Raw genomic sequence first — 25131 nt, 5'->3', positions numbered from 1 at the left:
CGTTGCTGCAGCCACCAAGGGCCGGGCGGCGGCGTCGCCGAGGCTTCTGCAGGCCTCAGGCAGGGCAGCCCGCTCCCACCATCCCTCCCGCCGCGGCCGCCTGTCCCGGACCATGGTTCCGCGACCCGCCTCGGTCCCGCCGGAGCAGGCGTTTCTGATCAGGCGCACTTGGGGCAGCCGCTCCCGGGGTCCCTTGCGGCGGCGTCATGGGGGCCTCTGGGGACCTCGGAGCAAGATGGCGGCGGCGGCGGCGGGGTCCGTGAGGCGCGGGCGGCGGCGACCGCGGCGCCTTTGAGGGGCCCGGGGGCCCGGGCGGCTCCCGGCCGGGGCCCCGCCGCGGGACGGACCATGCTACGCTCCACCGGCTTTTTCCGGGCCATAGACTGCCCCTACTGGGCTGGGGCTCCCGGGGGGCCCTGCCGGCGGCCCTACTGTCACTTCCGGCACCGCGGGGCCCGGGGCCCCGGCGCTCCCGGCGGAGGCGGAGCGGCGCCCCCAGCAGCAGGTACTGCCCGCCCCCAGGCTCGGCTCTCCGCCCGGGCTTCCTTAGCCCCCCGTACCCCGCCCGGCCCTCTCCTCACAACGCTCGCGAGCGAACGTCCCCCAAGCCGGGACCACCCACCCCGGGGCCCAGTGCAAGTCTCAGGACATATGTGAACCTCCGTTTCCACAAATGTAAAACGTAAGCAATGAGAGGACCTGCCTCCTAGAGGTGTCGCGAGGGTGGAGCTCGGTAACGCGGGCCGAGCGCGGCCGACCCTGGTTGGCAGGCCCAGGGCTTCTGCCTGGGGAACCGTTCCCGCCGCTTCCCCGGCCCCGAGTGCTGGTGGTAGCCGTTGCTTATTTCCACGCTCCTTCCCCCGCCGCGCCTCTGGTACTGGTCACCCCTGTTTACAATAATGGTATCAGTAGTGTCTGACTTAGGAGCACTACTGTATGTTGAGTCCCGTGCCAGACACGACCCGTCGCGGAGTAAGTCAGGCCCACTTGGCGGGGCGGGGCTTGGGGGGCTTCCAAGGAATGCCCTGCTTTTGGTTGGGCAGAGACCGACCGTTCATGGACCACACATCGCATCATCGGGTTGATGATCCGTGTCGTGGTAGTTTGGTGAGAGCCGTCCCGGATCAGGCAGTGCTGCTTGTAGGGAGTGTGGGACTTGAGACATTAAGAACGGGGGAAAAGAGGGACATCACAAGGAACGGTTTGGAGGGAGGATTCAGTGTGGTGGTATTCCTGCTTAGTGGAACTCGGGCTCCTGCTGTGGCCTCTGTCCTTCTGGACTGGTTCTCCCTTCCCATCAGGCCTGAGTTCGCTATCCTATCCTTGTTTCTCCCTGAAACAATGATTTTCATCTTAGAGCCTTCCTGCTTCGAAGGAGGAGCACACTCACTAGGATTAAGTAATAGGACTGTTGGTCCATTTTGCCAGAAAAAAAAAAAGACAGTTTTTGCAAACTTCCACCATAAATTTGCTCAGACCACTGGCACCTGCAGCCAACTGTTTGCAGCGGGCCAGATGCACACATTCATTGTCTGGCTCCACACCTGCGCCGGGCCAGGGGCTCACAGCTGCGTGAGGCGTGGGCCTGGCCTTCAGGAGCCTCTGTGTCTGAAGGGAATACAGACGTGCCCACAGGTGTCTTAGCTTCAGGTGGTGCCTCACCCCCGCTCTGGTGGGGAAGGGAGTGAGCGTGGGAAGCCTTGCAGCAGTTGCAGTGCAGTTTTTTGACTGTTCTGTTTACTTCTGGGCGTGGAGAGTGGTGTTCTGCCGACTTCTGGGCTCCTCACCACCAGGACAGAGAGGGTGGGACTACCTTCCACCACTGTTGTTGGACTTGTCTCCAGGCCCACGTGTCGCCTTCGAGCCTTCTGAACTCTAGAGGTTTGATTTCTCTCCTCACGTGTTCCTCCCACGCCAAGTCAGTCTCTTGGTTCTTGTCTACATCACAGATGGCCAATTAGTTTCCTAAAGGACCCTTCTTGAGAGCCCATTTGGTGGCGTAGCCCTGCCTGCTTGACTTTGCTGCAGGAAAGTCGCAGCTGCCTACCCCTGACCCCAGTGCGTCTGCGTTTTCCTTTTGCAGGTGAGAACAAGCGGCCGCCTGCCCATCCCTGGCGGAGGGGGCTCTGCTTTCTTCTGGTAGAGCGCTGCCCGCCCTGTGGAAAGGCTGGGCCAGACCCCAGCTCAGCCCCTTTCTTGTTGTGGGGCCTCTCCGTCGCTATGTTTCCTCCTCTGGCATGCTCATGGGCCGCCCTCTGAGTAGGCTGGGGGAGAGCGTGTACCTAGGCCTCCCCCTCCCTTTCAGCTACCTCCTGCTGCAGATTTTGACAAGGCTGTTTTGCATCGGGCTTGATGGGACTGCAACAGTCCAGCCTTTGGCTGAGTCCACTTGTGACCAGATGTGCACAGCCTGGGCAGAGGTGCTCTGGCAAGGGTTGGCCAGACAGGGATGCTAAGGTGCTGGGTGATTGGCCGCCTGCAGGTGGGACATGGGGATCCTGTATGGCCCAGCTCCTCTGGCCTTGGGTCTCTGGCCTCCAGAGCCTTCCAGCAGGGTCTGGGGCTCGTGTCATGGCTGGGCAGGGATGCCCCTCCTTCTGGCCCTCAGATCCACCTTCCGGTGCTCCAGGATCGCCACCTCCGCACTGGGCTGTGGGAGGGCCCAGTTACTGCAGCACACCCTCAGGCATGCTGTTTTTCCGAGCCTTAAACTGTGGTAGGGATGATTGTCCCGTTTTACAGATGAGGAGACTGGGGCCCAGAGAGGGGAAGCCACGCACCTGTGTCCACATGGCCGGTAAGTGGGGGAGATGGGATTGAGTCTGGGCTGTCAGGCCCTTGCCCCCTCACCACCTTCCTGCTTGTAGGCACTTGTGGGACCCACGAGTCATGTGTTGGACTCGGAGTCCTGTCCTGAGGCTGGGAAAGGTGGTGTTGCCTGACTTGAGCACTGAGATGTACCAGAAGGCAGGAGTGGCCCCAGCTGCATGGCAGTGGTGGCTCCCTGGTCAGCCCTCCCACTGAGGTCTCCGATTAGGCCCTCAGCAGCCTTTTCGGTCTGGAATCCTGAAAACAGGCCTGCTTCTCCAGGGTAGCGCTAAGCCAGGGAAGGGGGTGGAGCCAGAGAGACCAGCGCTTCCCAGCAGAGGGTGGGCTTCAATTTATTTTCTCTGAGCTGACTTGGAACAGGAGGGTGCGGCGGCGTTAAGAGGCAGCCCCTGAGGAGTCCACTGGCTCTGCTGCCCTTAGCTGTCTTCCCTGTGGGCTGCACGCCCGCGGGTTTCACGTGGGGTGACTTCCCACTGCCCTGTTGAGTGTGCCTGCAGAGACCAGACTAAGTGTGCTTTCTTGGGTCTGACATGTGCTCTCTGGGGTGAGCTGCTGTGTCCCTTTCCCTCCGCCTCGGGCAGAGCTGGCACGGGGAGAAAACCCCAGTGGAGAGCGGTACTGCCTTTGGTGTCTGAAAACCCCAGTGGAGAGCGGTACTGCCTTTGGTGTCTGGAGGCCTTTGGTGCCCCGGGTGCTCGAGGGCCCTGGAGTGCTTTTGCTTGCTGGCTGTCAGCATGGTCTTCCATCAGGCCAGCCGGGGTCTCTCACTTTGGCTGGGTTGGGAGCTCTAGGGCTGGTAGGAGGAACAGCAGAAGCCATGGACACAGGTCACTCTCAGCGGGGGTGTCCTGGGTGCTGGAGGGGTGTGGAGCAGCGTCCCGGGCCCCAGCCCCAGTGGATGCCAGGAGCCCCCCAGGTGTAACAACCACAGATGTCCCCAGACATTGCCAAGTGTCCCTGGGGGCAGGGTCACCCTGATAAGACCCCCGGTTGTAGGCTGCTTCTTGCTGAGGCCACTTTCTCTTTAAGTGTCAGCTCCCTGCCCCCGGGGAGCTGTGTGCCCAGGTGCAATGCCAGCCCCAGGGGGCTGGGGCCACCGAGCTTGGGACTGAAGCTTGCAGCCTCCTGGAGGACCCTTCACTGCCATTGGGTGGGGGGCGGTTCTGTTGTTCTTGACTTTTCTGTAAAGATGGGATGGTGGGGAATTACTGTAGACTTTCAGGACAGTGCTCTCTGTGAACATTATCAGCGCTAAATTTATCTCTTACACCAGGATGAGAAGAACCCAGGTTCTGGTGGTGGTGCAGTCTGGCCCAGACCCCTTGTCTTCAGGGGCAGCGTCCCAGGTGGCAGCAGCCCGGACAGGTTGTCTCCGTTCAGAGCCCTTTTTTTCTGGACTTGGAGTAATGGTCATTTTAAAAACATTGGTGAATACCAGAAAGTCAGGAGGAAAATGTGTACGTTGCCCCAAGTCCCACCTGCATCTGCCAGCTTGCTGTGCTCCCTCCCCGCCTTGGAGAAGAAGGGCCTCGTGTCTTTTTACCATAGTTGTGCTCCTGCCGCACTGATTGAGTTGAATGTTTTTGCTGAGACTCCACAAGCCCCAGCGAGGTGCGAGCCCTCCCCAGGCCTGTGGTTCCTACACCTCGTGGGCCCTCTTTAAGCACCTGGGGAGCTTTAAATCCCTGCCCTCTTGCCCACATCCAGGCTTGGGCCGTCCGACTAAGTGTGTACCTGCACGTAAAGCTGATTTTGGTACTTTAGGATTCTCTGCTTAGTGTCAGTCAGTAAAAAAGTGTCTCCCACCTTGGGAGCACAGAGTGCTACCTGGGCCATCTGTGGCTCTCACGACTTGGGGGTGCGCCTGGCAGTGAGAGCGTGGGGGCCAGGAGTGCTGCTCAGTGCCCTCCAGTGCCCAGGATGACCCCTTCCCCTGCACACAGTTCATCCAGCCCCAAGTGTCAGTGGTGCCAAGCAAGACTGGGGAGCCTGATCAGTGTCCCAGCACCTGGCCTGCATCTGTATTTGGGAGCTGGGGAGAGAGCTGGCCAAGGCCTGTAGGGACGGGAAAAACCCTGAAAATCCCCTCTGGGTCTGGAGAGGCAGAGCAGCCCAAGTGCCCAGGTCGGGGTTGGTGGGGACAGCCAGGCCAGCTGGGTGAGCTCAGGGGACCATGCGGGGGCTGAACTGTAGCCCCACCACCACAGTCCTCAGCATCCTTCCGAGAGTACGTGTAGGCGCCACGGCAGCTTTCAGCCCCTGCAGGTGGAGTGTTGCCCAAGGGAATGCGTTTGGGCTTCACTTTCCATTGTGCGAGGAGCCTGGCCTTGGGAGGCCTGGCCTCCTGCTGGTCAGTATAATTGCCTGGGCCTCAGTTGTCTATTCTGTGAAATGGGGTCATAATGTAGACTCTCAACAAAGAGTACTTCTCTCCTGTCTCGCTCAGCTGTGCTGCAGAACATTCCTGCTTTGCCATCCTCCTCCACCCCCAGTCTGCCCTCAGATTCCCCTTTACAAAATGATTCCTAGCGACAGGCAGATGGTTTTTAAGCCTGGCGGTGGGTGCACAGGAACTCGGTTTGTTGTTCTTTCAGGTGTCTGTGTGCGGCAGGTAGACTTCCATTGGTCTGGTCTGATTCACAACAAAAAGCGGACGCCAAGAAGGAAATGCCGAGGGCAGAGGGGACTCTCGGGTCATGGAAGCTGGGAAGTGGTCAGGCAGACTCCAGTCGGAGTGCCACAGAGGTATCTCCCGGCCACCTGTCCGCCTTCACGGTGGCGGGCCCTCATGAGTTCCTGTGGCAGTCAGCCTGCGCCCCTTGAGGAAGCAGGCCCGTGTGCTGGCAGTTTTAGAGCAGTCGGCCCTGTGGTGCCCCGAGTGCTGAGGTTTTCTGTGAAGGGCTGTGTGGGCGGCAGGCAGGGGGCCTGCTCCCAGGCTTGCTGCTTTAGTTTGCTGCAGAACAGGACTGGTGGCTGATGGGGTCGCAGCACCTGGGTACTTGGGGGCAGGGGAGGGGGACTTGGCTGTCTCACAAGCTGTGGCCTTGGCGGGGATGAGCACTCACATGTGGAAATACCTGCGCCTCAGTGTTGACTGTAAACTCAAGAGCCTGCCCTGGGGCCCTCCGAGGGCTCTTCCCAGTCTGTCTGAATCTGGTACTTACCTGTGGTCCGGGCTCTGGAACTCTGGAAGTGAAGGAGAGGTGTCCAACAGCACAGATATGGCCCGGAATCCAGGAGAGAGAGTGGTTGGCACCTGGGGTTGCAGGGGAGTCAGGCAAGTGTCCCCAAGCAAGCAGTGACTGAGCTGGGCTTTAAAGGATGGGTAGAAGTTTGCCTGGTGGCTGGAAGCGTGACGGGGAGAGGGGAGCAGCAGTCCAGAATTCTGGGCAAGGAGATGAGCGCAGAGAAAGGCCCGGGACGGCCTCATGCTCTGCGGTTGTGAGGGGGAAGGAGAGGCTGACCCGCAGCATTGCTGCCACCCGCAGTGGGCCTGGAAGGGCTCCCTTTTTTCACCCCGACTTGTGACTTGTCCTTCTCCAGCACAGTCCCCGAGAGTGCCACCACAAAGACGGGAAGATGGGGGACTCAGGGCCAGTTACCTTTCCTGTGTGGCTGCTGGGAGCTGTCTGTCCAGCAGGGACTGTCCTTTCCGGTCACCACCGAAGCCTGTGTCTGTAGGAGTGCCCGTGCTCAAGGCATTGAGGGGCCCGTGGTTCGAGGTCCATCTTTCATTCATTCCACGAATCTTTGCAGACATTTGTACTGGTCAGCTCGGTTGAGGCTGCGGTGCAGAGAGGCCTCGGGGGGTCAACGTGTTGAGCTGACAGGTGGTGAGGGACAGGAGGAAGCAGCTGGAAGGTGACAGGGGAGGTGTGTCCAAGAGGCAGCGGGACCGGATTCACTTGGCGTATCCTGGTGTTGCTTGTCCCTGTGTGTCCTGAGACTAGATCTGTCCCTGCCCTGTGATAGTCAAACCTCACAGTTGCTTGTCCAGAGAAACCTCCAGAGGCTCTCAGAGACCAAGAGTGTGGGCACTGTTTCAGGAGAGGAGTGGAAGCCTGGGGCCCAGCCAGCTGCCCCCATCCCCGTGTGCCCTGCCCTGGCACTGTGCCGGGCCCCTTGGTGGGGAGCACAGGCCCCTGAGCAGCTCAGGCCCCTGGCTCCACAGGGAGCATCCGGGAGGGCTGCCTGGAGAGCCACCGTGCCCTCCCACCCTGGCAGGAAGCTCACCCAGGCCTGAGTGAGGGGATAGGGCTGCCTCACCGGGATGGCCAGCGTGCCCTTGCCCTTCCCCAGTCCCTGCCTCTGGGATTGAGTAATAAAAGCCACCTATGGTCCTGTGTGACCCTGTTGCGCGAGCTCTTTCTTAGGGGGTAGGCAGCCTGGCAGCCGTGACCTGTGGCCCAGAGAGAGCCCCCTAGGTGGCAGCGGCTCTGGCTGTGGCCCCCTTCTTGCCTGGATCTGGCGGTGTGGTGCTGCCTGCCCTGACGCCCTGGCCTTGGGCTGCCTCCTGAGTTGGGGGTGGTGTGATGGCAGAGGGAGGCCAGGCCTCTGGGCCCTCTGGTGCAGATGGACCCCACACGTGGGGAGGAGGACTCCAGACCCTGCTTCTCTGGGCACAGCCAGCTGCAGCTGCGGGCGCATCTAGGACGCCCCCTGTGTGCACCCGAGCACCCGCTTGCTTGGCCATCCCAGGTGTCGGGGGTGCCCCGGGCGGTGCCGGGTTCTTCCCTCCAGAATGAGTGAATGGCCAGGTGCTCTCATCCCCGGGCTTGAGGCTACTTGCTGGCCTGTCCAGTGGGGTGCCCGCATGTCCAGGGGTGCGGGGTGAGGGCATCCCACGGCGGGGAGAGGGGATGCTCCAGCGGCAGAGACTCCAGGCCCGGAGGGAGGAGTGGCAGCTGGCCCCTCTGAGGACCTGGGGGCTACTCTGCCCTCTGCCAGGTCCCACTCCCCTAAACGCCCAAGATACATGCGTTGAGGGATGAGTACCCAGGCCCTGGGAGCGCTGCACCTCCCGCCCTGCACTGGGGCCGAGCGGGGGCTGGCTGTTAACCGCGTCTTTTCTGCCCCGCCACCTTTCAGGAACGTCCTCCCTTCTCTCTCAGCCTTCGAGGCCTCTGCCACCCAGGCAGCTTTCTGGGGCACGGGTGGGTCTAGTTGCTCTGCACTGGCTGGTCCTTGTGTCTGGCTTATCTCTCATGCAGCAGGGATGGTGTCTGTTCCCTCATGGCCCCTCTGCCTACCCCCTGGGACTGTGACAGCCACCTGGGTTGGAGGCATCCCTGCTGGTGTCTGATCGGGCACAGAGTTGGGGCTTGACCACTGTGGCCCTGGGACAAAGGAGGAAGCCGGGTAGGGGGATGGTGAGTCTTCTCTCATCCTTCAGGAGCCAGAGCCGATCAGGCAGCGCTGGGTCTTCCTGTCTGGGTGGGGGAGGACTGACCTCTCACCGGCTGTGTGGGCCTTAGGGAGCTGCTCGACCTGGCTCAGCCCCGTCTCCTCCTCTGTGAGGTGGGCTGGCACAGGCAGGGCAAACCTGGGCATTAAATGCAGGGAGGCCTGGGGGTCTCCGAGCCTGCTCTTCAGCTCCTTTTCGCTGCTCTTTAATCCTACGTGCAGCTAGAGCTGGCGGGACTGGCGTCTGTGCAGGTGCAGAAGGGCCCGGGGTGTTCTGTAACCAGGGGTCGTGGTGGGAGCAGAGGGGAGCAGAGGCAGGATGGAGCCCAGGAAAGGGCGGTTCCAGGCAGAGGGAAGGTTTAGAGGGCGGGGAGGTGGCTGCCCAAGACTCGGGGGAGACCTTCGACCCGATACGGGCTCCGGGCAGTCCTTTTCCTGAGCACTGTGGCCGCACCGTGTTGTTCTCCCCCCGTGCTGGACGCCTGGCTCAGGAGCTGGCGATCAGAGTGTGTGTCAGGACCGGGTCACTGGGAGAGCTGCCAGCGGCACCAGAGCCCGGACAACTGTCTTTTTCCAGTGGGCGGGGCCGCTGCTCACACAAGGACCGGCACAGGGGTGGGCCTGGGGACGGGCTGAGGGCGCTGGGAAGAGGCCTCTGCCAGACTTCCCCTCCGAGCTGACCAGGGCCTTCCCAAGGGACGGCCCTCAGCTGACGGCTGGGCAGGCCCTTCGCCTTGCAGGTGTCCCTTGAGCTGGGCAGCAGCCAGCCCTTTTCTCCCCTGGGCTGAGGGTCTCTGCTTCTCCTGAGGGTGTCACCCCGGCACCTGGGCCTTCAAGGAGCTTTTCCAGTCATCCTGAGATTGGCTCCCTTTCTGAAAAACAGCCCAATTAACCTTGTTTACCAGAGGCACGCCTACCTGGCACAAACCCCGAAGGAGCACCTATTTGCTTCTATCCAGACTAGTCCCCGGTAGTTGGAAGGTGCTAAGGCACCCCCAGGGCCCTCCCTGGCCTCTCCAGGCTCGCCTGTCGAGTTGCTTGTAAGACATTTTCTTGAGGTGCTCCACCAGTTTCTCTTGGGCCCTTGAGGGACCCGCCCCCTGAGGAAGGGTTGGGCAGGGGCTCGGTGGCTTACAAGTACCTTCTCCATTGCCCCTTCCCCCCAAAAGCCTCTGGGGGCCTTGGCGGGGGCTCCAGGGGCTGCTGCTTCAGGGCCCGAGCTCTGGGCCTGATGCACTCACTTCTAAGCCTCGGGGGGTAGGGCCCGTGCCCCTCTGGCAGCTGTGTGCTTGATGTTTCTAGATCAGTCTGGAGCCCCCCAGCTGGTGACGTGGCCTTACAGTGCCTTGGGGAAATGGAGGCCCAGAGGGGGTCTTGACCTAGACCATCCCAGGGCCACCTAGGGCTGTTTCTTTTGCTTTTCGGTGCAGCTGGGTAGAGTGCGGGAGGCAGCCTTCCCCAGGACTGAAAATGTCACATGTTGGTGGGGCTCCTGGATGCTTAGCTCAAGGGGGCTGGAGCTGAGCCTGGTGGGAGCTGCACCCCCTTGAGAGTCTGAGGGCGCCTGGAAGGAGCGGAGCAGGCGAAAGTGCCCTTAGTCAGGCTCACCGGTGCCAGTCAGGCTCTTAGTTAGGCAGCAAGAGCACCTCTCCCCGCCAAGATGCCTGGCTGACCCCCCAAACATCAGCCTCTGCCTCTGGTCCCCCTTGGGGCCTTGGCAGCCCGCCCCCCCTTCCTTCCGTGGGGCTGGACCCTAGGGTGCCTCCGCACCGTGCTTCCAAAGCACAGGCTCGTTTGTGGGGGGATCCCATCCTTTCAGAATCTGAAATGCAAGGTCTGAACTCGGCCATTACTTGAGCGGGGTTGGAGGCACTCCCGGATGACTTGTCTGTCGCCTTGGAATCTCTGTGAGCTGTTCCAGAGCAGGCAGTGGGTGGGAAAGGACCTCTGTCCATTAGCTCCCCACTGTGCCCTGTCCACCTCTCTTGGGAGCAGAGCGTTCCTTGCTGCTGTCCCCGACCTGGGGCAGTGGGATGGGGCAGGAGGGAGGCTGGGGAGTGACGCGAGTCGGGCTAGAGGCCCCTGGAGACCAGCAGGACCCCACCAGCCCCTCACTGGGCATGCCCCTTAAGTGCTCCCAACTTGCTGGCCTGGGCCTCTCCACTCTGCTCGGCAGCCAGGACTTGGAGGGGGCCGCTGGCTCCCCTGTTCATCCAGACAGGTGGGGGTTAGGGGTGGGTTTGCTGTTAGCGCCTTTGGACCCGTTGTGGCTCAGGGTGGGCTGGGAGGGGGGCCCTAGATCTTGCTGTTGGGGTTTCTAGCCTTCCCTCTGGACCTCTGCATGGTCTGTTCATCTTGAACCTTGCCGGGGCCGGGGGGCCGGTGACCATGTGTCCTGACCTGGGCCCCTGGCCTGACACCCTCAGCTGGGAGGTGGGGACATGAAGTGACTGCTCCCCAGCACCCAGTCCTGCTGGGCCCCCGTGGCCTTCATTGCTTAGCTTTACCTCCTCATCTGTAACTCACAGCCCTGGCGTGTCCTTGGTGGCACAGATACACACAGCCTTTCTAAGTATCACTTGAAAAAGAAGTTCCAAGTTAGAAGCCAGACAACAGGCCTGCAGTGGCCTTGCCCTCCCTCGGGCCGCCAGGCAGCCGGCTGAGCCCCGGCCCTGCAGCGCCCTGTTCTCGGTGCGCTCCCTCGTTCGCTGGGGCTTCTGCAGCTAGATGCCGCACGCTGGGTGCCTGGAAGCAGCACAGGTGTTTCCTCTGGTGGTTTTGGGGGTCAGAGGTCCAAATGGGGCTCCCTGGGCTACAGTCCACGTGTGGGCGTGGCTGGTTCCCTCTGGAGGCTCCTGGGAGACCTGGCTGCTACTCTGCAGCCACAGGGCACCAGGACAGAGTCACTTGTTCTGCACAGGTTTCACGGGAGTGTGCCCGGTAGGCCACAAACGATGAGCTGCGTTCAAGTTCTGGGGCGTTTGGCTATGGAGTGTTGTTTTTCTCTCGGAATGCTGGGCTTTATTTGCTCACTTTTTACTGAGAATTTCTGCGTTTCGGTCTGTAAGTGACAGTCTCCTGTGAGTTTTGTGGCAACTCTGGTGGTATCTGGGTTGCGCTAGTCTTGTGGAATTTACCCCAGAAACAGGCAGATCACATGAGCTACCTGTCTGCTGGGCGCCCCCTTGGGGCTGGTGTGAACGTTGGTGCTCACACTCTGTGGGCCACCACGCTGTGTCCTGAACACGGTACATTGTTTGGCCATCTTTTGCAGCCGTGGCATGGTACCTAGGCGGCCTTCTGCCTTGTCGCCTTGTAAAATGTGTCCTGTGCTGTGGATGTGCTGTCCCGTGTCCTCAGCAGTGGGTAGTCAGTGGTTTATGCTCTCCCGCTGGTACCTGCCCAGCCGGTGGGCTTTTCTGTGGGCGAGAAAGCGAGTGGGACAGAGTGCAGAGGGCACTACCCCAGACAGGGCTGCACACGCGTTCCCCGCTGTTCCGAGCAGGCTGTGTGGGGCCCAGCCTTCTGCTCGCCTCCCACCCCCGCCTCCTGAGCTTGGGAAGCTCTGCGCACCTCCCCCCGTACGCCCTGTGGCCACCCCCACCCCGGCTGGGCATCTGGACTTCCAAGGGTATCCCCCCACCGCCCCCGGCTGCAGGTGCGGCGTCACTGTGGGCTGGCTCTGTGGGCACCCCTCTACCTCGCCCTGTTCCGCACCTCACGTCCCATTTCACAGTGGCTAAAGTCCCCGGGCTCCTGCGGCCTTCTCTGGGGCCCGAGTTCTGTGCCCCTCACTCCTGGCAGCCTCAGCGGGGCAGGGCCTACGTGGAGGGGCCCGCTGGAAACCTTGACTTGCAGGTAGAGCCTCGGTGGGGGTTGGCCGGAGGCCTGGCCCCTGGATGTTCTGCAAGGCTGGTTCTCCCCTCTCTGCTCTGGGCTTAGCCCGTGGGCTCAAGGCCCGGGATGAGGCAGTGGCTGGTCGCTGGCTCACGTGGCTGCTGCCTTAGGGCCTGCTCACTGCTGTTTTCTCCCTCTTCCTGTTTTAGGGCTTGGTTATGACCCGTACAACCCTGAGCTGCCCAAGCCCCCGGTGCAGAGGGAGAATGGCGCCCTGGGTAGAGGGGACGAGCCCCGCTCAGACATTCTGGAGCTGGAGCTGGTCAACCAGGCCATTGAGGCTGTGCGCTCTGAGGTGGAGCTTGAGCAGAGGCGGTACCAGGAGCTCCTGGAGACGACCCGGGAGCACGGCTCGACTGAGGCCCCCGCGCTGGCGCCCCGCGGCCCCATTGCCTGCCCCGCTGACGGCCTGGATGAGGATGCTTTCCCGCTGTCCTTCAGTTACAACCCTGGCGGCCGTGGCCTGTTCAGCCCCGATGCCAGCTACCAGCCCACACCACTGGCTGCCTCTGCCGAGCCCAGCAGCAAGTACTCGCTGGCCTCTCTGGACCAGGGTCAGGGCCATGGTGGAGGGGGTGGCAATGCCCTGGAGTACGTCCCCAAGGCTGTGAGCCAGCCCCGGCGATACAGCCGCCCTGTCCACAGCAGCAAGTACGTGGTGGACAACTCCAAGCCCTCTACAGACCTGGAATACGACCCACTGTCCAACTTCTCTGCCCGCCTGCTCAGCAGAGCCAGCGCCAAGGACGACAGGGCCCCCAAGCGACCCAGGGGCTCCCTTAGCAGTGAGCCCTACACGCCCGCACCCAAGAAGACCTGCGACCCTTTCGGTGGCTGTGACGCAAGGTTCTCGGACTCAGAGGATGATGCTGCCGCAGCCCCGGGTGATAAGCCCACCACCGCCAGCCCCCCGAGAGCCCAGGTGGGTTCTGGGAGCAAGGCCCTGGGGAAGCCTGGCTCCAGGGCGGGTGCAGAGCCTGAGGAGGGCAGCCTGCGGGAGACCAAGGAGATTGCCGTGCAGTACGACGTGGGGGACCTCGGGCAGCCTCCCAAAGGCCCAGGTGGGCCGCCACCTGCCAAGCCCAGCTCCCCGGCCAGGGTCTCACAGGAGCACGGCAGCTCCAAGGAGGGGAGACCCAAGAAGAAGAAAAGTGGGGTGCTTCCGGCAGCCGGCCCCAAGGACAGTGTCCGGAAGACAGACAAGGATAAGGATGGAGCGCGTGGGAGGCTGGCCGAGAAGCCCGGTGTGGACAGGAGGGGCCCGCAGGCCAGCAGCCCCCGGCACAGGGCAGAGCGGTCCCAAGGGACCAAGAAAAAGCCATCTTCAGCCACTCTGGTGGCCAGCTCAGGGAAAGGCCGGCCTGACCAGCCGGGACCGAAACCAAGCCCCACACAGGGGGGCGCCCGCCAACTGCCGGACAGGACAGTTAGTGAGACCCCATCAGGGAAGCTGGCAGAGCGGAAGACCCGCTCACTGGACGAGGGCACCCCCCGGGACACCCCCAAGCTGCAGAGGCGGGCCCTGAGCCACGCCGACCTCTTCGGGGATGAGAGCGAGGACGAGGACCCCGGGCCCAAGGTGCCTGGACTCCGGCCGCCTGCCCTCCCCAGCCTCAGTTCCAGCTCCGATTCGGACTCTGACTCAGACACGGACTCCAGCCTGGGCCTCTCTGCTGCACGGGGGCTGCCCAAACGCCTCAAGGCCTCCCCGCCCCCCTCGGCTGGCCAGTCCTCTTCCTCCTCCTCCCCCTCGTCCTCGTCCTCGATGGGGGCGGGTTCTGACGTGGACTACTCAGCCCTGGAGAAGGAGGTCGACTTTGACTCCGACCCCATGGAGGAGTGCCTGCGCATTTTCAACGAGTCCACCGCGGTCAAGACGGAGGACAAGGGCCGGCTGGCCCGGCAGGTGAGGGTCTTGCTGGGCTCCTCCCCGACTTTGCCTATGACTGGAGTCTCGTGTCTGCCTCTTAACTCGTTCAGAACTCAGGGACCCTCACTGGCTGCCTGCTGCCCCCTGCACCCCATCCAGAAAGAGGACGCCGGCTTACAACCCACCCCCACCATGGGGTTCTGCAGCCCCCTTCTGAGAGCACTCCCGTGAAGGGGTAGCGGCCTTTCTCAGCCCGCTCCCTTCCCCCCGCTGCTGCCCTCTGCCTCCTCCCTGTGGCCTCCTCCCCATCCTCCCCATCCTGGTCCCTCCTCTCCCCATGCAGCCCCCCTCCCCCCTCTCTCCTTTCCTCCCTCCAGCCCCCCCCCAAAAAAAAGCCCCCCAAGAACTCAGCCAGCCTCAACCTTTCTGGTCTCCTGCGCCAGTGTCCCCACCTCCGCCGGCAGAGGGAGCTCGCTGTAAACAGCACGCTGTGCCAGCTCCTGCACTGAGCCTGCAGCTTCTGAGGGTTCAGATCACAGGCTTGCCGCGGCCCTGCCCCTGGGTCCCTCCCTTAGTGCCCCACCCTGTTCCTGGCCCTTTGCTTTTCAGTTTCATCCCCTTCATTCTCATGATTCTGAGCCCTTCCCTGTGCCAGGCGGGTGGTATGTGGGCTGGGCCAAGCCTGCAGAACTCACTCTCAGTGGGGCCTGGAGATGAGCTCAGGGCTCAGGCAGTGCTGGGGGGAGACTTGGCTCCAGAGCGCTAAATCTCACCTGCGAGGAAGGCCTGGCACACCTCCTGGGAAGTCGGTGAGAGCCTCAAGTCACATGTCTGGACACGGCAGCCTGACCTTCAAGCCTGTTACTGTCTTCCCGCCCACTCCCGGCTTGGCCTGGGAGTCACATCCTCTGTGTGCCCCAGCGTTGGCATGGGGAGCTGAGGCCCCAGGAGGGAGCCTCGTTGACGGATGAACGTGTGTTTCAGCCTCCCAAGGAAGAGAAGATGGAGGACCAGGGGCATTCAGGGCTGACCACTCTGTTCCCTGGGCAGAAGAGGAGGATTTCTCATCTTTCCAAGCAAGGCAAGGAGGTGAGGTCCTCCTCTGGGGTCCTGGGTAGAGGCTGGCAGGAGGGAGAAGGGCTCCCATCTGCAGAAGCAAAGGCCCCATGTTCCTTTACTGATGGGTCCCTTTGGTGCTGCCCGTGTCCTGCAGAGACGTGCCTGGGACCCACAACCAGCCACCAAGTTGCGCTTAGTGGTGCGGGGAGCGCGGCCCGGGGCAGGGAGAGTGAGGGAGGGACGGCTCTCCAGCAGATACACTGCTAGATCCCAGCTCCAGAGTACACTGTGTGATCTTGCACAAGTGAGGTGTCCTCTCTGAGCCTTGGTTTTGTCCCTCGTGGCCTGAAGACAGGAGCAGTTGTCAGTCACTGGTCGGGGGTGGGTTGGTTAGTGTGCTAGCGCAGGAAAGGCTGGGGCAGAAGACAGAGCTCCAAGCTGAAGAACTGCAGGTGATCCAGTCATTCTCCCTCCGCCCGAGGGGGTTCTGGAAGTGAGGTCTAGAGAAGATTGGATCAGCAGGATCTAATCTAGGGGCTGGGGATTTCCATTCACTCTGTGCCTACATCAGGGCTGAGGGCATTTGTGCTGTGTGATCTCAAGCAAGTGGTGCAACCTCTCTGAGCCTTGGCTTTCTCCTTTGTGGCCCAGAGACAGGAACAGTCTTCCATCACTGGGGTGGTCAGTGTACTAATGCAGGGAAGGCTAGGGCAGAAGACAGGGCTCCAAGCTAGAGAACTACAGGTAATCCAATCACCAGACCCCGCCCCCACAAAGGAGATCCTGCAAGATCTATCTAGAGAAGATTGAATCAAGCAGGATCTAATCCAGGGGTTGCGGGTGCCCACCCACCCTGTGCCTATATAGGGGCTGAGGGCCCAGCCTGGGTAGTCAGAAGCCAGAAGTCTGGAGAGCAGGGCCAGGAGGGAGGCCTGGGGTAGTGAAGCAGCATGATGAATTTGAGAGCCAACGCACCAAGCTGGTTCCCTGCAGGAAACGTGCAGACTCAGGAGATGGTGCCCGTGCTGGGGGTGGCCTGCCCCTTCCTGGACCTGGGGTCCCTGCTGTCTGTGCAGCAGTTCCCCTGTCCTGCTGCCCCGGGTGGCCTGCTCTGGGTGCCCTTGATGTGCACCCTGCACTTGGAATTTGCCATCTCCCAGGCGGAGCCAACGAGGAAAGGCCCCACGCTCCCCACCCGGCCCCCGACTGCCCAGGAGGTGTGCTACCGGCGGGCCCAGCAGGCGCAGAGGGAGTCAGCCAGCTGGTTCCAGGCTGCCCAGCAGCCGGCCGAGAGGCCATCCTCTGTCCACATCTCGGCCCCAGGCGAGAAGAGAAGGATCGCCCATGTCCCCAACCCACTCCTGGCTGCAGGTAAGGCCCATGGTCCAGCAGAAGGAGCCTGACCGTGGCAGTGGCTGTGAGCCCGGCCTGGCTGGGTCTCAGGGTGCTTATCTTTAAGATGAGGGTGGAAGTCTCCTGATTGCCAGCAGGAGGCGGGAGCAGGCCTGACAGCTCTGGGCCTCTGTGGGCTTGGGTGGCAGTGGTGGGGCTGGCTGTAGGGAGCCTGACAGGTGTCCTCCTCCCTCCCCCAGCTTGTTAGGCAGACCGGGGCCGCCCCACCTGCCTGGTCTTCGGGAGGCTCCTACCCAGGTGTGGTTTGCAGCCGGCAGGGTGTCAGTGGGGCTTGGGGGCTGTTTTTCTTCTTTGTCCCACCCCGAGGGCCAATTCCTGCCGGCTTGGGCTTGTCTGGAAGCTGGGCTGCACCTCAGCAGTTGGATGGGCGAGCCGCTCAGGGGTGTGTCTAGGGCTTAGGACTTACGTGTCTGGAGGGCTGGTTCACGTCTAGAGCCATCTGGCTTCTCTCTGGCGGGGGGGACCCTGCTGTCTTACCCGCTCCCCAGGGCCACCCTTGCTGCTGGTTCAAAGGCCCCTTTGAGGAACTGGCCCCGAAGTGGCGGCTGCACACTCTGGTCCTGCGAATACAGGCTTCCACTGACCTCCCTGGTTTTCCCTGGTGCCTAGAGCCTCCTTTAGGAAAAATTCTCCAGGTTCTGATCCTTCCCCTTCCCCAGAGTGCCTGAGGTAGAGCTCAGAGCCAGGGGTTGGTCAGCCAGGGGTTTCCTCGTGGATTTTGGCACAGGTTTGGCCCTGGGGTCCTGCATGGAGATAGCCCTGAACTGTGGACCAGGGACACACTCTCCAAAACCTCTCGAGTTGTCTGGTTGTCGCTGATGGCTTTGGACAGTCCTGTCACTGTCATCACTGCCCTCAGGTGGTGTGGCTGCTCTCCTGAGCCCTGGGGGGCTCACCTGAGCCCAGGGCCTTGTGCTCTAAATGACCCTAAAGCTCTCGTTCCATCCCTGGAAAGTGCACGTCCTTAGAGAGGACAGCAGTCGGCAGCTTGCTTCCCTCGTGGCCCGCGAGGCTGGCCCTGGCCCCGCCGCTCCGGGCCTCGGTCCCCTCGGCTCCTGTCCTTCCTCAGGGCTAGCCACCCCAGCACCCCTGCCCCGGAAGGGGGAACAGCCCTGCTGGTGGGCACCCTCCTCCCTGGGGCAGGAGACTGTTGGGTTTGTGACCTCATCAAAGGGAGAGGCAGAACCCAGGCAGCTGTGGGCAGGTCGGCTGCTCAGTGACCGGGCTGGGCCATCCCACAGCCTCTGGTCCTTAGCCCAGGAGCCAGGGCCTTTCTTCCCTCACACTTCAATGCCTCGGAGTCGGGGGCCGGAACATGTGGCAGAGGCTCCCCATGCCCTCTGTGACTCACCGGACCACCCCGGCGGCAGCCTTGCCTGAGCCGGCCTCTGCAGCCCTGTTTTCGTCTCCCCCATCTCGATGGACTTGCCGGAAAGCAGATAGAGCCTAATGTCCTTCCACAGCCCGCGGGCCAGGCCCCGGCCCTTCCCCCTGTGCTCTGAGATGCACGTCCTGCTGACGCTGAACAGCCGCGGCCGCTTGGTGCTCTGCAGCTCAGTGATGGGTGTGCTCTCCTCCTGCACTCACAGTCCCTGCCCCCTGCCAGCCCCCACAGGTGCCAAAAGGACCCTCTCGGCCAGCAGCAGCCAGCCTCCCAATGGCCCCGAGCCCGGCAGCCAGCCCCTGAAGACGCGCACGCTGTCAGGCATGGCGTCCAAGACCACCACCACCATCACCCCCAAGCGTGTGGCCCACAGCCCGTCCTTACAGGTACCGCGGCCCCCCACCCCCGCCCCCCAGCAGCTCCAGCATTTCTCCTGTCCTCCCGCTTGTTTTCTCTTTAACTGTAGGTTTGTTTCTTAGAGCCATTTCGGTTCGCAGACACACCGAGCAGGGGGCCGCATGCCCCTCCCCTGCCCGCAGTTTCTCCCCTCCTGTCAGCACTGGCTGGTCCTCTGTCGGCGCCATGAGCCACTAAGGCCCAGAGCTTCTGGCAGGGTCCGCCTGGGGTGTGGGATGCCCGAGGGCTGGAGGGGCTGGAGGTGCCGGTGGGCGCACCAGCCTCTGCTCTCTGTGTTTCTCTAGAGTTTAAAGAAGCCCATTATCCCGAAAGAGTTCGGGGGCAAAGTCCCCACCGTCATCCGGCAGCGCTATCTCAACCTGTTTATTGAAGAGTGCCTCAAATTTTGCTCTTCTAACCAGGAAGCCATAGAGAAGGTGCGAGGCCCGGGGTGCGGCTGCCGGCTGGGGCGGGCGGGGCTGGGTGGGGCTGAGCCCGGTGTCTGCCCACAGGCGCTCAGCGAAGAGAAGGCGGCCTATGACCGCAGCCCCAGCAAGAACGTCTACCTGAACGTCGCCGTGAACACGCTCAAGAAGCTGCGTGGCCTGGTCCCCAGCGCCGGGCCCGGCGTCAGCAGTAAGTCACGCCCAGAAGGCCCGGGCCCGGGCCCGAAGCAGAGCCCCACCCCACTCCGGGCCACCCCTGGGCTACAGGAGCCTCTCTGCAGCTCTGAGCCTGGTGGGCTCCTCAGACAAGGGCTCTGCGTCCCCGCTCCGGCTTCTCTTGGCCCCGTGCCCTCAGAACGGCCTCCCCTGGTCATTAACCGCCCTCCTCAGTGAGCTCAGGGCCACCGCTAATGGGGGCCTCTTCAAAGCGCGAGGCTGGGGCGGCTGGCTCTGCGCCAAGTGTGGGTGGTCGCTTCATTAGTCCTCTCGGAGGATGCATTAGCGCTGCGGCCCGCTCTGCCCCGCACGCTCCTCCGTGCTTTCCTGCTCTCGCCTTGCCAGCTCCCTCCGCTCCCCCACCCCCGTGGGCCTCACGCAGAGCCCGAGAAGGCCGTCAGATCTTGTGTTAAGTTCTTCCCTTCCCCTCCAGGGGGTGAGGACCCCGGGCAGATCCAGGGGAGGTGGAGGGGCTTCCAGGCAGCCTACTGGTCTCCAGAGAGTTAAGGTGGGGGCGATTGACTGCCCCAAGTTGGCCAGAGATCAGGCTGCAGGGGGCAGCCTCAGGAGGAGGGTCGGGGAGCCCTTGGGAGGGAGAAAGGGGTCTGAACCTGGTTACCCTTACCTCCCCTCTTCCAGAAACCAGTGGCCGGAGGGTTGTGTCCCATGAAGTGGTTCTGGGGGGCAAGTTGGCTGCCAAGACCAGCTTTTCGTTCAGTCGCCCCAGCAGCCCCCGAGTGGAGGATCTGAAAGGTGAGCCTGGCGGCCCTCCTACCCTCCCTGCCCACTGCTCCCCGTGGAAGAAGAGAGGCCCTGGCCCCAGCCCCACAGGCCGACCGCCCCTCCCGTTGTCCCCAGGGGCCGCCCTGTACGGCCGCCTCAAGGAGTACCTGCTAAGCGAGGACCAGCTCAAGGAGAATGGCTATCCCTTCCCGCACCCCGAGCGGCCGGGCGGCGCCGTCATCTTCACGGCTGAGGAGAAGAAGCCCAAGGACTGTGAGTACCTCCCTCACCGCTGCTGTGGTGGAGGCTGGGCTGGCAGGGGGCGCCGTCCAGGGAAAGGGAACAGCACAGCCCCGGGGGTTCAGACAGAGCTCTGGGCCAGGCGGGGGGTGCAGGGCCAGCCTGACACCTTGCCCTGCCCCCTGCCCCGTCCACACCCGCAGCCTCCTGCAGGATCTGCTGCCGCTGCGGCGCCGAGTACCTCGTGTCCTCCTCGGGCCGCTGTGTGCGGGATGAGGAGTGTTGCTACCACTGGGGGCGGCTGCGCCGGAACCGAGGTGAGGCTGGGCTGGGCCGCTGCTGGGCTGGGCCACCTGCTCTGATCACTTGTAGTTTTCTTTCCATTGTTCTTCGTGACAAATCATGCAAAGACCTTCCTGTGACAGTGCTCACACTCAAAAGGAAGGCCTCCCGCTGCCCCACCAGCAAGTTCCCACTCACGGGAACACTCACAGCCCCTTGAGCTCCCCGCTGGCTGCCTGTGGACTGTCCCTGGGTCCAGGGCCTGCCCGCTGTCCTGAGTCCTCCTGCCTAGTAGGAAGGGCGTGGGGAAGGTGCCCCTGCCCGGGCAGACTGGGTGTCAGGAACCCCCTGTGGGAGGGCAGGGTCGGGTGGTGACATGGAACTCTGCTGACTGCCGCCTCCCCTCAGTGGCCGGTGGCTGGGAGACTCAGTACACGTGCTGCTCGGCCGCCATTGGCTCCGCCGGCTGTCAAGTTGCCAAGGTGAGTGTCTGGGAGAGCCCTCCATGGTCCCCCCGGGCCAGAGCCCTAGCCCCTCCTTGATTCATCTGCGTGGTCTGGGGGCCTTGGGAAGAGGGGGACAGTCCCTGAAAGTCGCCCAGCAGCAGCTGGGCCTTCTGAGGTGCCACCCTCACATTCCTTAACCCCCTACCCTCAGCAACACGTGCAGGACGGCCGGAAGGAGAACCTCGAAGGGTTTGTGAAGACCTTTGAGAAAGAATTTTCAGGAGACTCGCACCCAGGAATCTACGCCCTCGACTGTGAAATGGTGAGTCAGCCTGGCTGCCTGTGGCCTCCCGAGTCCTCAGGAGCTGTGGTACTGTGGTGGTGTTGCCACCCGAGGGGTGTCCCTGCTCCTCTGCCAGAGCCTGGAGGGTGCGGGTGTTCAGATGAGAGAGTGACCAGCAGCCGGGCACACCTCCCCGAGCACAGGAACCCAGCATGTCCCCCAGCGCCCAGTGCACACACAGGGCCCCCTCTGTGCTCGGAGGCTACCTGGATATCGGGAGCACAACTCTGGCTTTGGGGAAGGGCCCCCAGGTTCACGCCCTCTCTGACTCCGAGAGGAGCCCAGGGGGCCTCTGGCTCAGGTCTCATAACTGAACGCCAGTGAAGGTGGGGCCTGAGCCTCTGCCTGCAGGGCTCAGGGACCAGGGGTGGCCTTATGACGTGGTGTGTGGGAGGGGCTGCCAGGACGCTGTCTCTGAGGCGTGTCCTTTGACCTCGCAGTCCTACACCACGTACGGCCTGGAGCTGACGCGTGTCACAGTGGTGGACACGGACCTGCAGGTTGTGTATGACACCTTTGTCAGGCCAGACAACGAGATCGTCGACTATAACACCAGGTGCGCCCCATCCCAACCTCCCAGAAGCTGAGAGCCTGTGCAGGACCCCTGTTCCTGTCTGGGGCCCAGCTTCCCGGCCTGCAGCCCGGCTCCTACCCGGCCTCTGTGCTGGGGGCCCCCGAGCCCTCCCCAGCCCCTCCAAGGCCTCTGTCCTCCCGCCTCCAGGTTTTCAGGGGTGACCGAGGCCGACCTGGCAGACACGAGCATCTCCCTCCGGGACGTCCAGGCCGTCCTGCTGAGCATGTTCAGTGCAGACACCATCCTCATTGGCCACAGTCTGGAGAGCGACCTGCTGGCCTTGAAGGTATCCCCAGCCCACCCTCAGCCCAGGGAGGGAGCTGTGGGGTCCGCGACTGGGCATTTCGAGTCTCCCTCCCCAGCATGCCCTCTGGAACCCTACGGAGTCCCAGGCACCTTTCCACCCCAGTCCTCCTGGGGCCCTGAGCCCTGAGGTCCCTGACCGGCTGTCCGCCTGCAGGTCATCCACAGCACCGTGGTGGACACGTCTGTGCTCTTCCCGCACCGCCTGGGCCTCCCCTACAAGCGCTCCCTGCGGAATCTCATGGCTGACTACCTCAGACAGATCATCCAGGACAACGGTGAGGGGCTGGGCCAGGGGGCGGGACGGCCCCACAGGCTCCCCTCCCTGACCCATCTGTCCCCCAACAGTGGACGGGCACAGCTCCAGTGAGGACGCCAGTGCTTGTATGCACCTGGTGATCTGGAAGATCCGAGAAGACGCCAAGACCAAGCGGTGACCGCCGCCTGCCTGCCCGCCTCTCCCACAGCCCCGGCCCGCCCTCTACCCCAGGCCTCTTCCAAAACAGTGCAATAAATCTCGAGAGCTAACCCTGTCCACGTCACCAAGACACGGAAAACCGAGAGAACGGGACGAGCTGGCGGCAGAGAGCCCAATGCCAAGAGCGACCCTGGAGCCCTGCGCCCCCGCCGCGCCCCCTCACGCCTGTCCCTGCCTCTCTGCCCCCAGACCTCTGTCCTCTGGAGACTGCTGCTGACTCGATGGGCCGAGGCCGGGCCCATGCTGCCTGCACCCCAGCCGGGCCCTGCTCCCACCGCTTCTCTTGGGTGGTGGGTGGGAGGCGGCCAGGCAGGCTTGTCGAGGGTGTGTTTGAGACAGGGGTTGTCTTTTTATTTTGTATTGTTATTTTTATTATTTTTAATTTAAAGCTGATGACTTGCACAGTTGTCTTCCTCTACCCAGAAGAGCGAGACCCTGGTGCTGCCTTCCCTCCTGAGGGGTGGGGCGGGGCTGGGAGCAGCCAGCTGGCGCCCCAGCAGCCACTGGGACCCGGGAGTTCAGCCCCCAGCCCACCTGGGCCCTGTGACTTCGGGGAACCGAGCCAGCCCCTCTGTCAGCCCCCAGGGCCTCGCCTTCCGGACGCCCCGGGGCCTGTCTGCCTCTGGACACTGTCTTCCCGCCAGAGCCCCACCCTCCTCAGGGAGGCTGTCTAAAGCCCTGCAGCCCCCAGGTTCCCCAGCCCCTCTCCCCCACCCCCAGGCAGGGACAGAATAAATGTTTGTATTGATTTTAGAGCTCGTGGCGTCCGGAGGTGTTTATTTTGGTGTCAGATGTGGCCCTCCATGCAGGCGGAGGGCACAGCCTCAGTGGCCAGGACCCACCCCCTAACGGGGGCTCAGGAATGGGGCCTTGCTCCACTTCATGAAAACCAGCCTGGTGCCCTTGGACAACTGTTCCAGAGCAGATCCAGGGCCCTGGAAGGCCTTGATTCAGGGGCTGTCATGCTTCTGGCCCCCTGGGGTTCTGTGACAGTGGAGCCAGCGGCCACCTCCTGTGAGCTGGGGGCCGGGGAACCCGGACGGCCGCTGCATGTTGCATGTCTGAGAAGCTAACTTGGGAACGGGAGGCTGCGGAGGAGAACCAGGTTCCTTCCCTCTCGAGGTCCTGGGGGGTGGCGACTGAGGAAAAACCACACGACCTAGAAGTTGTGAGTTATGTTTTACTTCAGGAACTCACTGAGAACTATAGCCGGGGAGACAGCCTCTCAGATAGCTCTGAGGAACTGTTCTGAAGAGGGAAGGGAGGAGCCAGGATATGCAGGAGTCTCTGCTGAAAAGAAGACAAAAAAAGTAACCCGTGTAGTTGAACACGGAAGATTGCTGCTAATCACAACAAAAGTCAGACATCTCAAGTGAATGATTCTAGTGCTTTTGTGTGTGTGGAAAGTTCCAAGAGTCCAGGCCCATGGAAGTGACTCCTTTCACATGTACCTCAGCTGTCTGGGGCCAGTGTCCTGTTTTTCTCCATCCTGAACCCCCTCAGGGCGCACCTTTGGGGGGTGCCGCTGCCATGGCTGGACGGCTGCAGCAATGGCGGTGAGCTGGAATGGCAGGCAACATCCTCTGTCCACTAGGGCTCTGAGGGAGGGTTCTCGTCTGAGTCAGACCCCTGCCGCCGGCATGGGCACGTCCCTCTGGGGGTCCTTGGGACCAGGTGACTTTCCCCCCCTTCTGTAAGTTGGGAGTGGCTTTCTAAATAAAGGGTGCAGGCAGCATCCTGGAAGCCCTGTTTGTGTGTGGTGTCTTTCCCCCTCCCCAGAGCATGAGTCCTCTCCCCTCGGTCACCATGGGGTGGGGGACGGGGTTCCCTGACCCCACTCCTGACAGCCACCTCCGGGGAAGCTATCTCCTGAAGACTGTTAGGGCAGTCTGTCCCAGCCCCTCTCCACCGGGGTCTTCCTCGGTCAGGGCTGAGGAGGGCTGGGTGGACGTTTCTTGGGTGACTGAAGAAAATGAGAGGTTTCCTTGGCACCCCCAGCAGCTGCCGGGTGCGCAGGACTTCCCAGGAAACGTGGGGAGGGGGCTGCTGCTCTGCTGTGGGAGGTCAGCTGCTGTGTCTTTGGTCACTGATTCACTCAGCATCATCAGCTCAGAGGTGATGCCTGGGCCCCTGGCAGGGCAAGAGGACTGGGGCACAGAGTCAGACAGGCACCCTGGTCTGGGGTCAGGGCTGGGCCAGTGGGAGGCACTGACCTCAAGGCTGGGGGGAAAGGACAGTGGAGTTGCCCAGCAAGTATCTTCCCAATTTCCGTGCTTCAGGGGATTCTAAAAAGAATATGAAAACCAGCTTAATCCTTCCCTGTTCCCCGCCAGTTTGCCCCTCCTAGGGGGACCCTCCCATACAGCCACCCACCCTGGCTCAGGTCCCCCATTTCCAGCCTGGATGCTGTCCCAGCCTCATGGCTGACTCCCACCCCTGTCACCTCCTTTAGGAAGACCCCCAGAGCCTCGGTCCTGCACTGGGTGGGCACACACTGGGCCAGAACCCTGGCAGGCTTCTTCCACGCACAATGATGTCGGTGGTTTTAACAGCCTCCCCAGCCTGGCGCCCAACAGTGCACCTGCGCATAGGAGATGCCCACTGAACGGGTATGGGATGAACAAGAACCCAGAAAGCCAGCTCAGACTCACGCCCCGCCTACCTGCGATTACCTGCATGTCCTTCCTCCGCCCCTAGTCACGAACCATTGGCCCTGCCCAGGCTCAGCCAGATCCAACCCACCCCACCTAGTGCATGCTTCACAAGGTTCCGCCCCTAAATGACTGGCTCCTTAATACCTTGGCCCTTTCTTTTCACTCTGCTCTCCAA

At 62.5% G+C, this 25131-nt stretch overlaps 1 protein-coding gene across 1 annotated transcript; it reads left to right on the top strand.

The window, feature by feature from the left end:
* Window positions 1-259: 259 nt before the first annotated feature.
* REXO1 (RNA exonuclease 1 homolog) lies at window positions 260-24045 on the top strand. The gene is made up of 16 exons (XM_031438054.2): window positions 260-505; window positions 12279-14035; window positions 14984-15088; window positions 16219-16429; window positions 18078-18241; window positions 18557-18688; window positions 18764-18887; window positions 19553-19666; window positions 19772-19909; window positions 20080-20193; window positions 20567-20640; window positions 20816-20926; window positions 21388-21503; window positions 21669-21807; window positions 21982-22102; window positions 22173-24045. Exons 1-16 carry the CDS (start codon window positions 349-351, stop codon window positions 22259-22261), a joined length of 3666 nt encoding a protein of 1221 aa, XP_031293914.1. The 5' UTR covers window positions 260-348; the 3' UTR covers window positions 22262-24045.
* The last annotated feature ends 1086 nt before the right edge of the window (window positions 24046-25131 follow it).

The sequence above is a fragment of the Camelus dromedarius genome, chromosome 27 (assembly GCF_036321535.1).
Source record: "Camelus dromedarius isolate mCamDro1 chromosome 27, mCamDro1.pat, whole genome shotgun sequence".
Taxonomy (NCBI): Eukaryota; Metazoa; Chordata; class Mammalia; order Artiodactyla; family Camelidae; genus Camelus; species Camelus dromedarius.
This window is presented reverse-complemented; position numbering and strand designations above follow the sequence as displayed.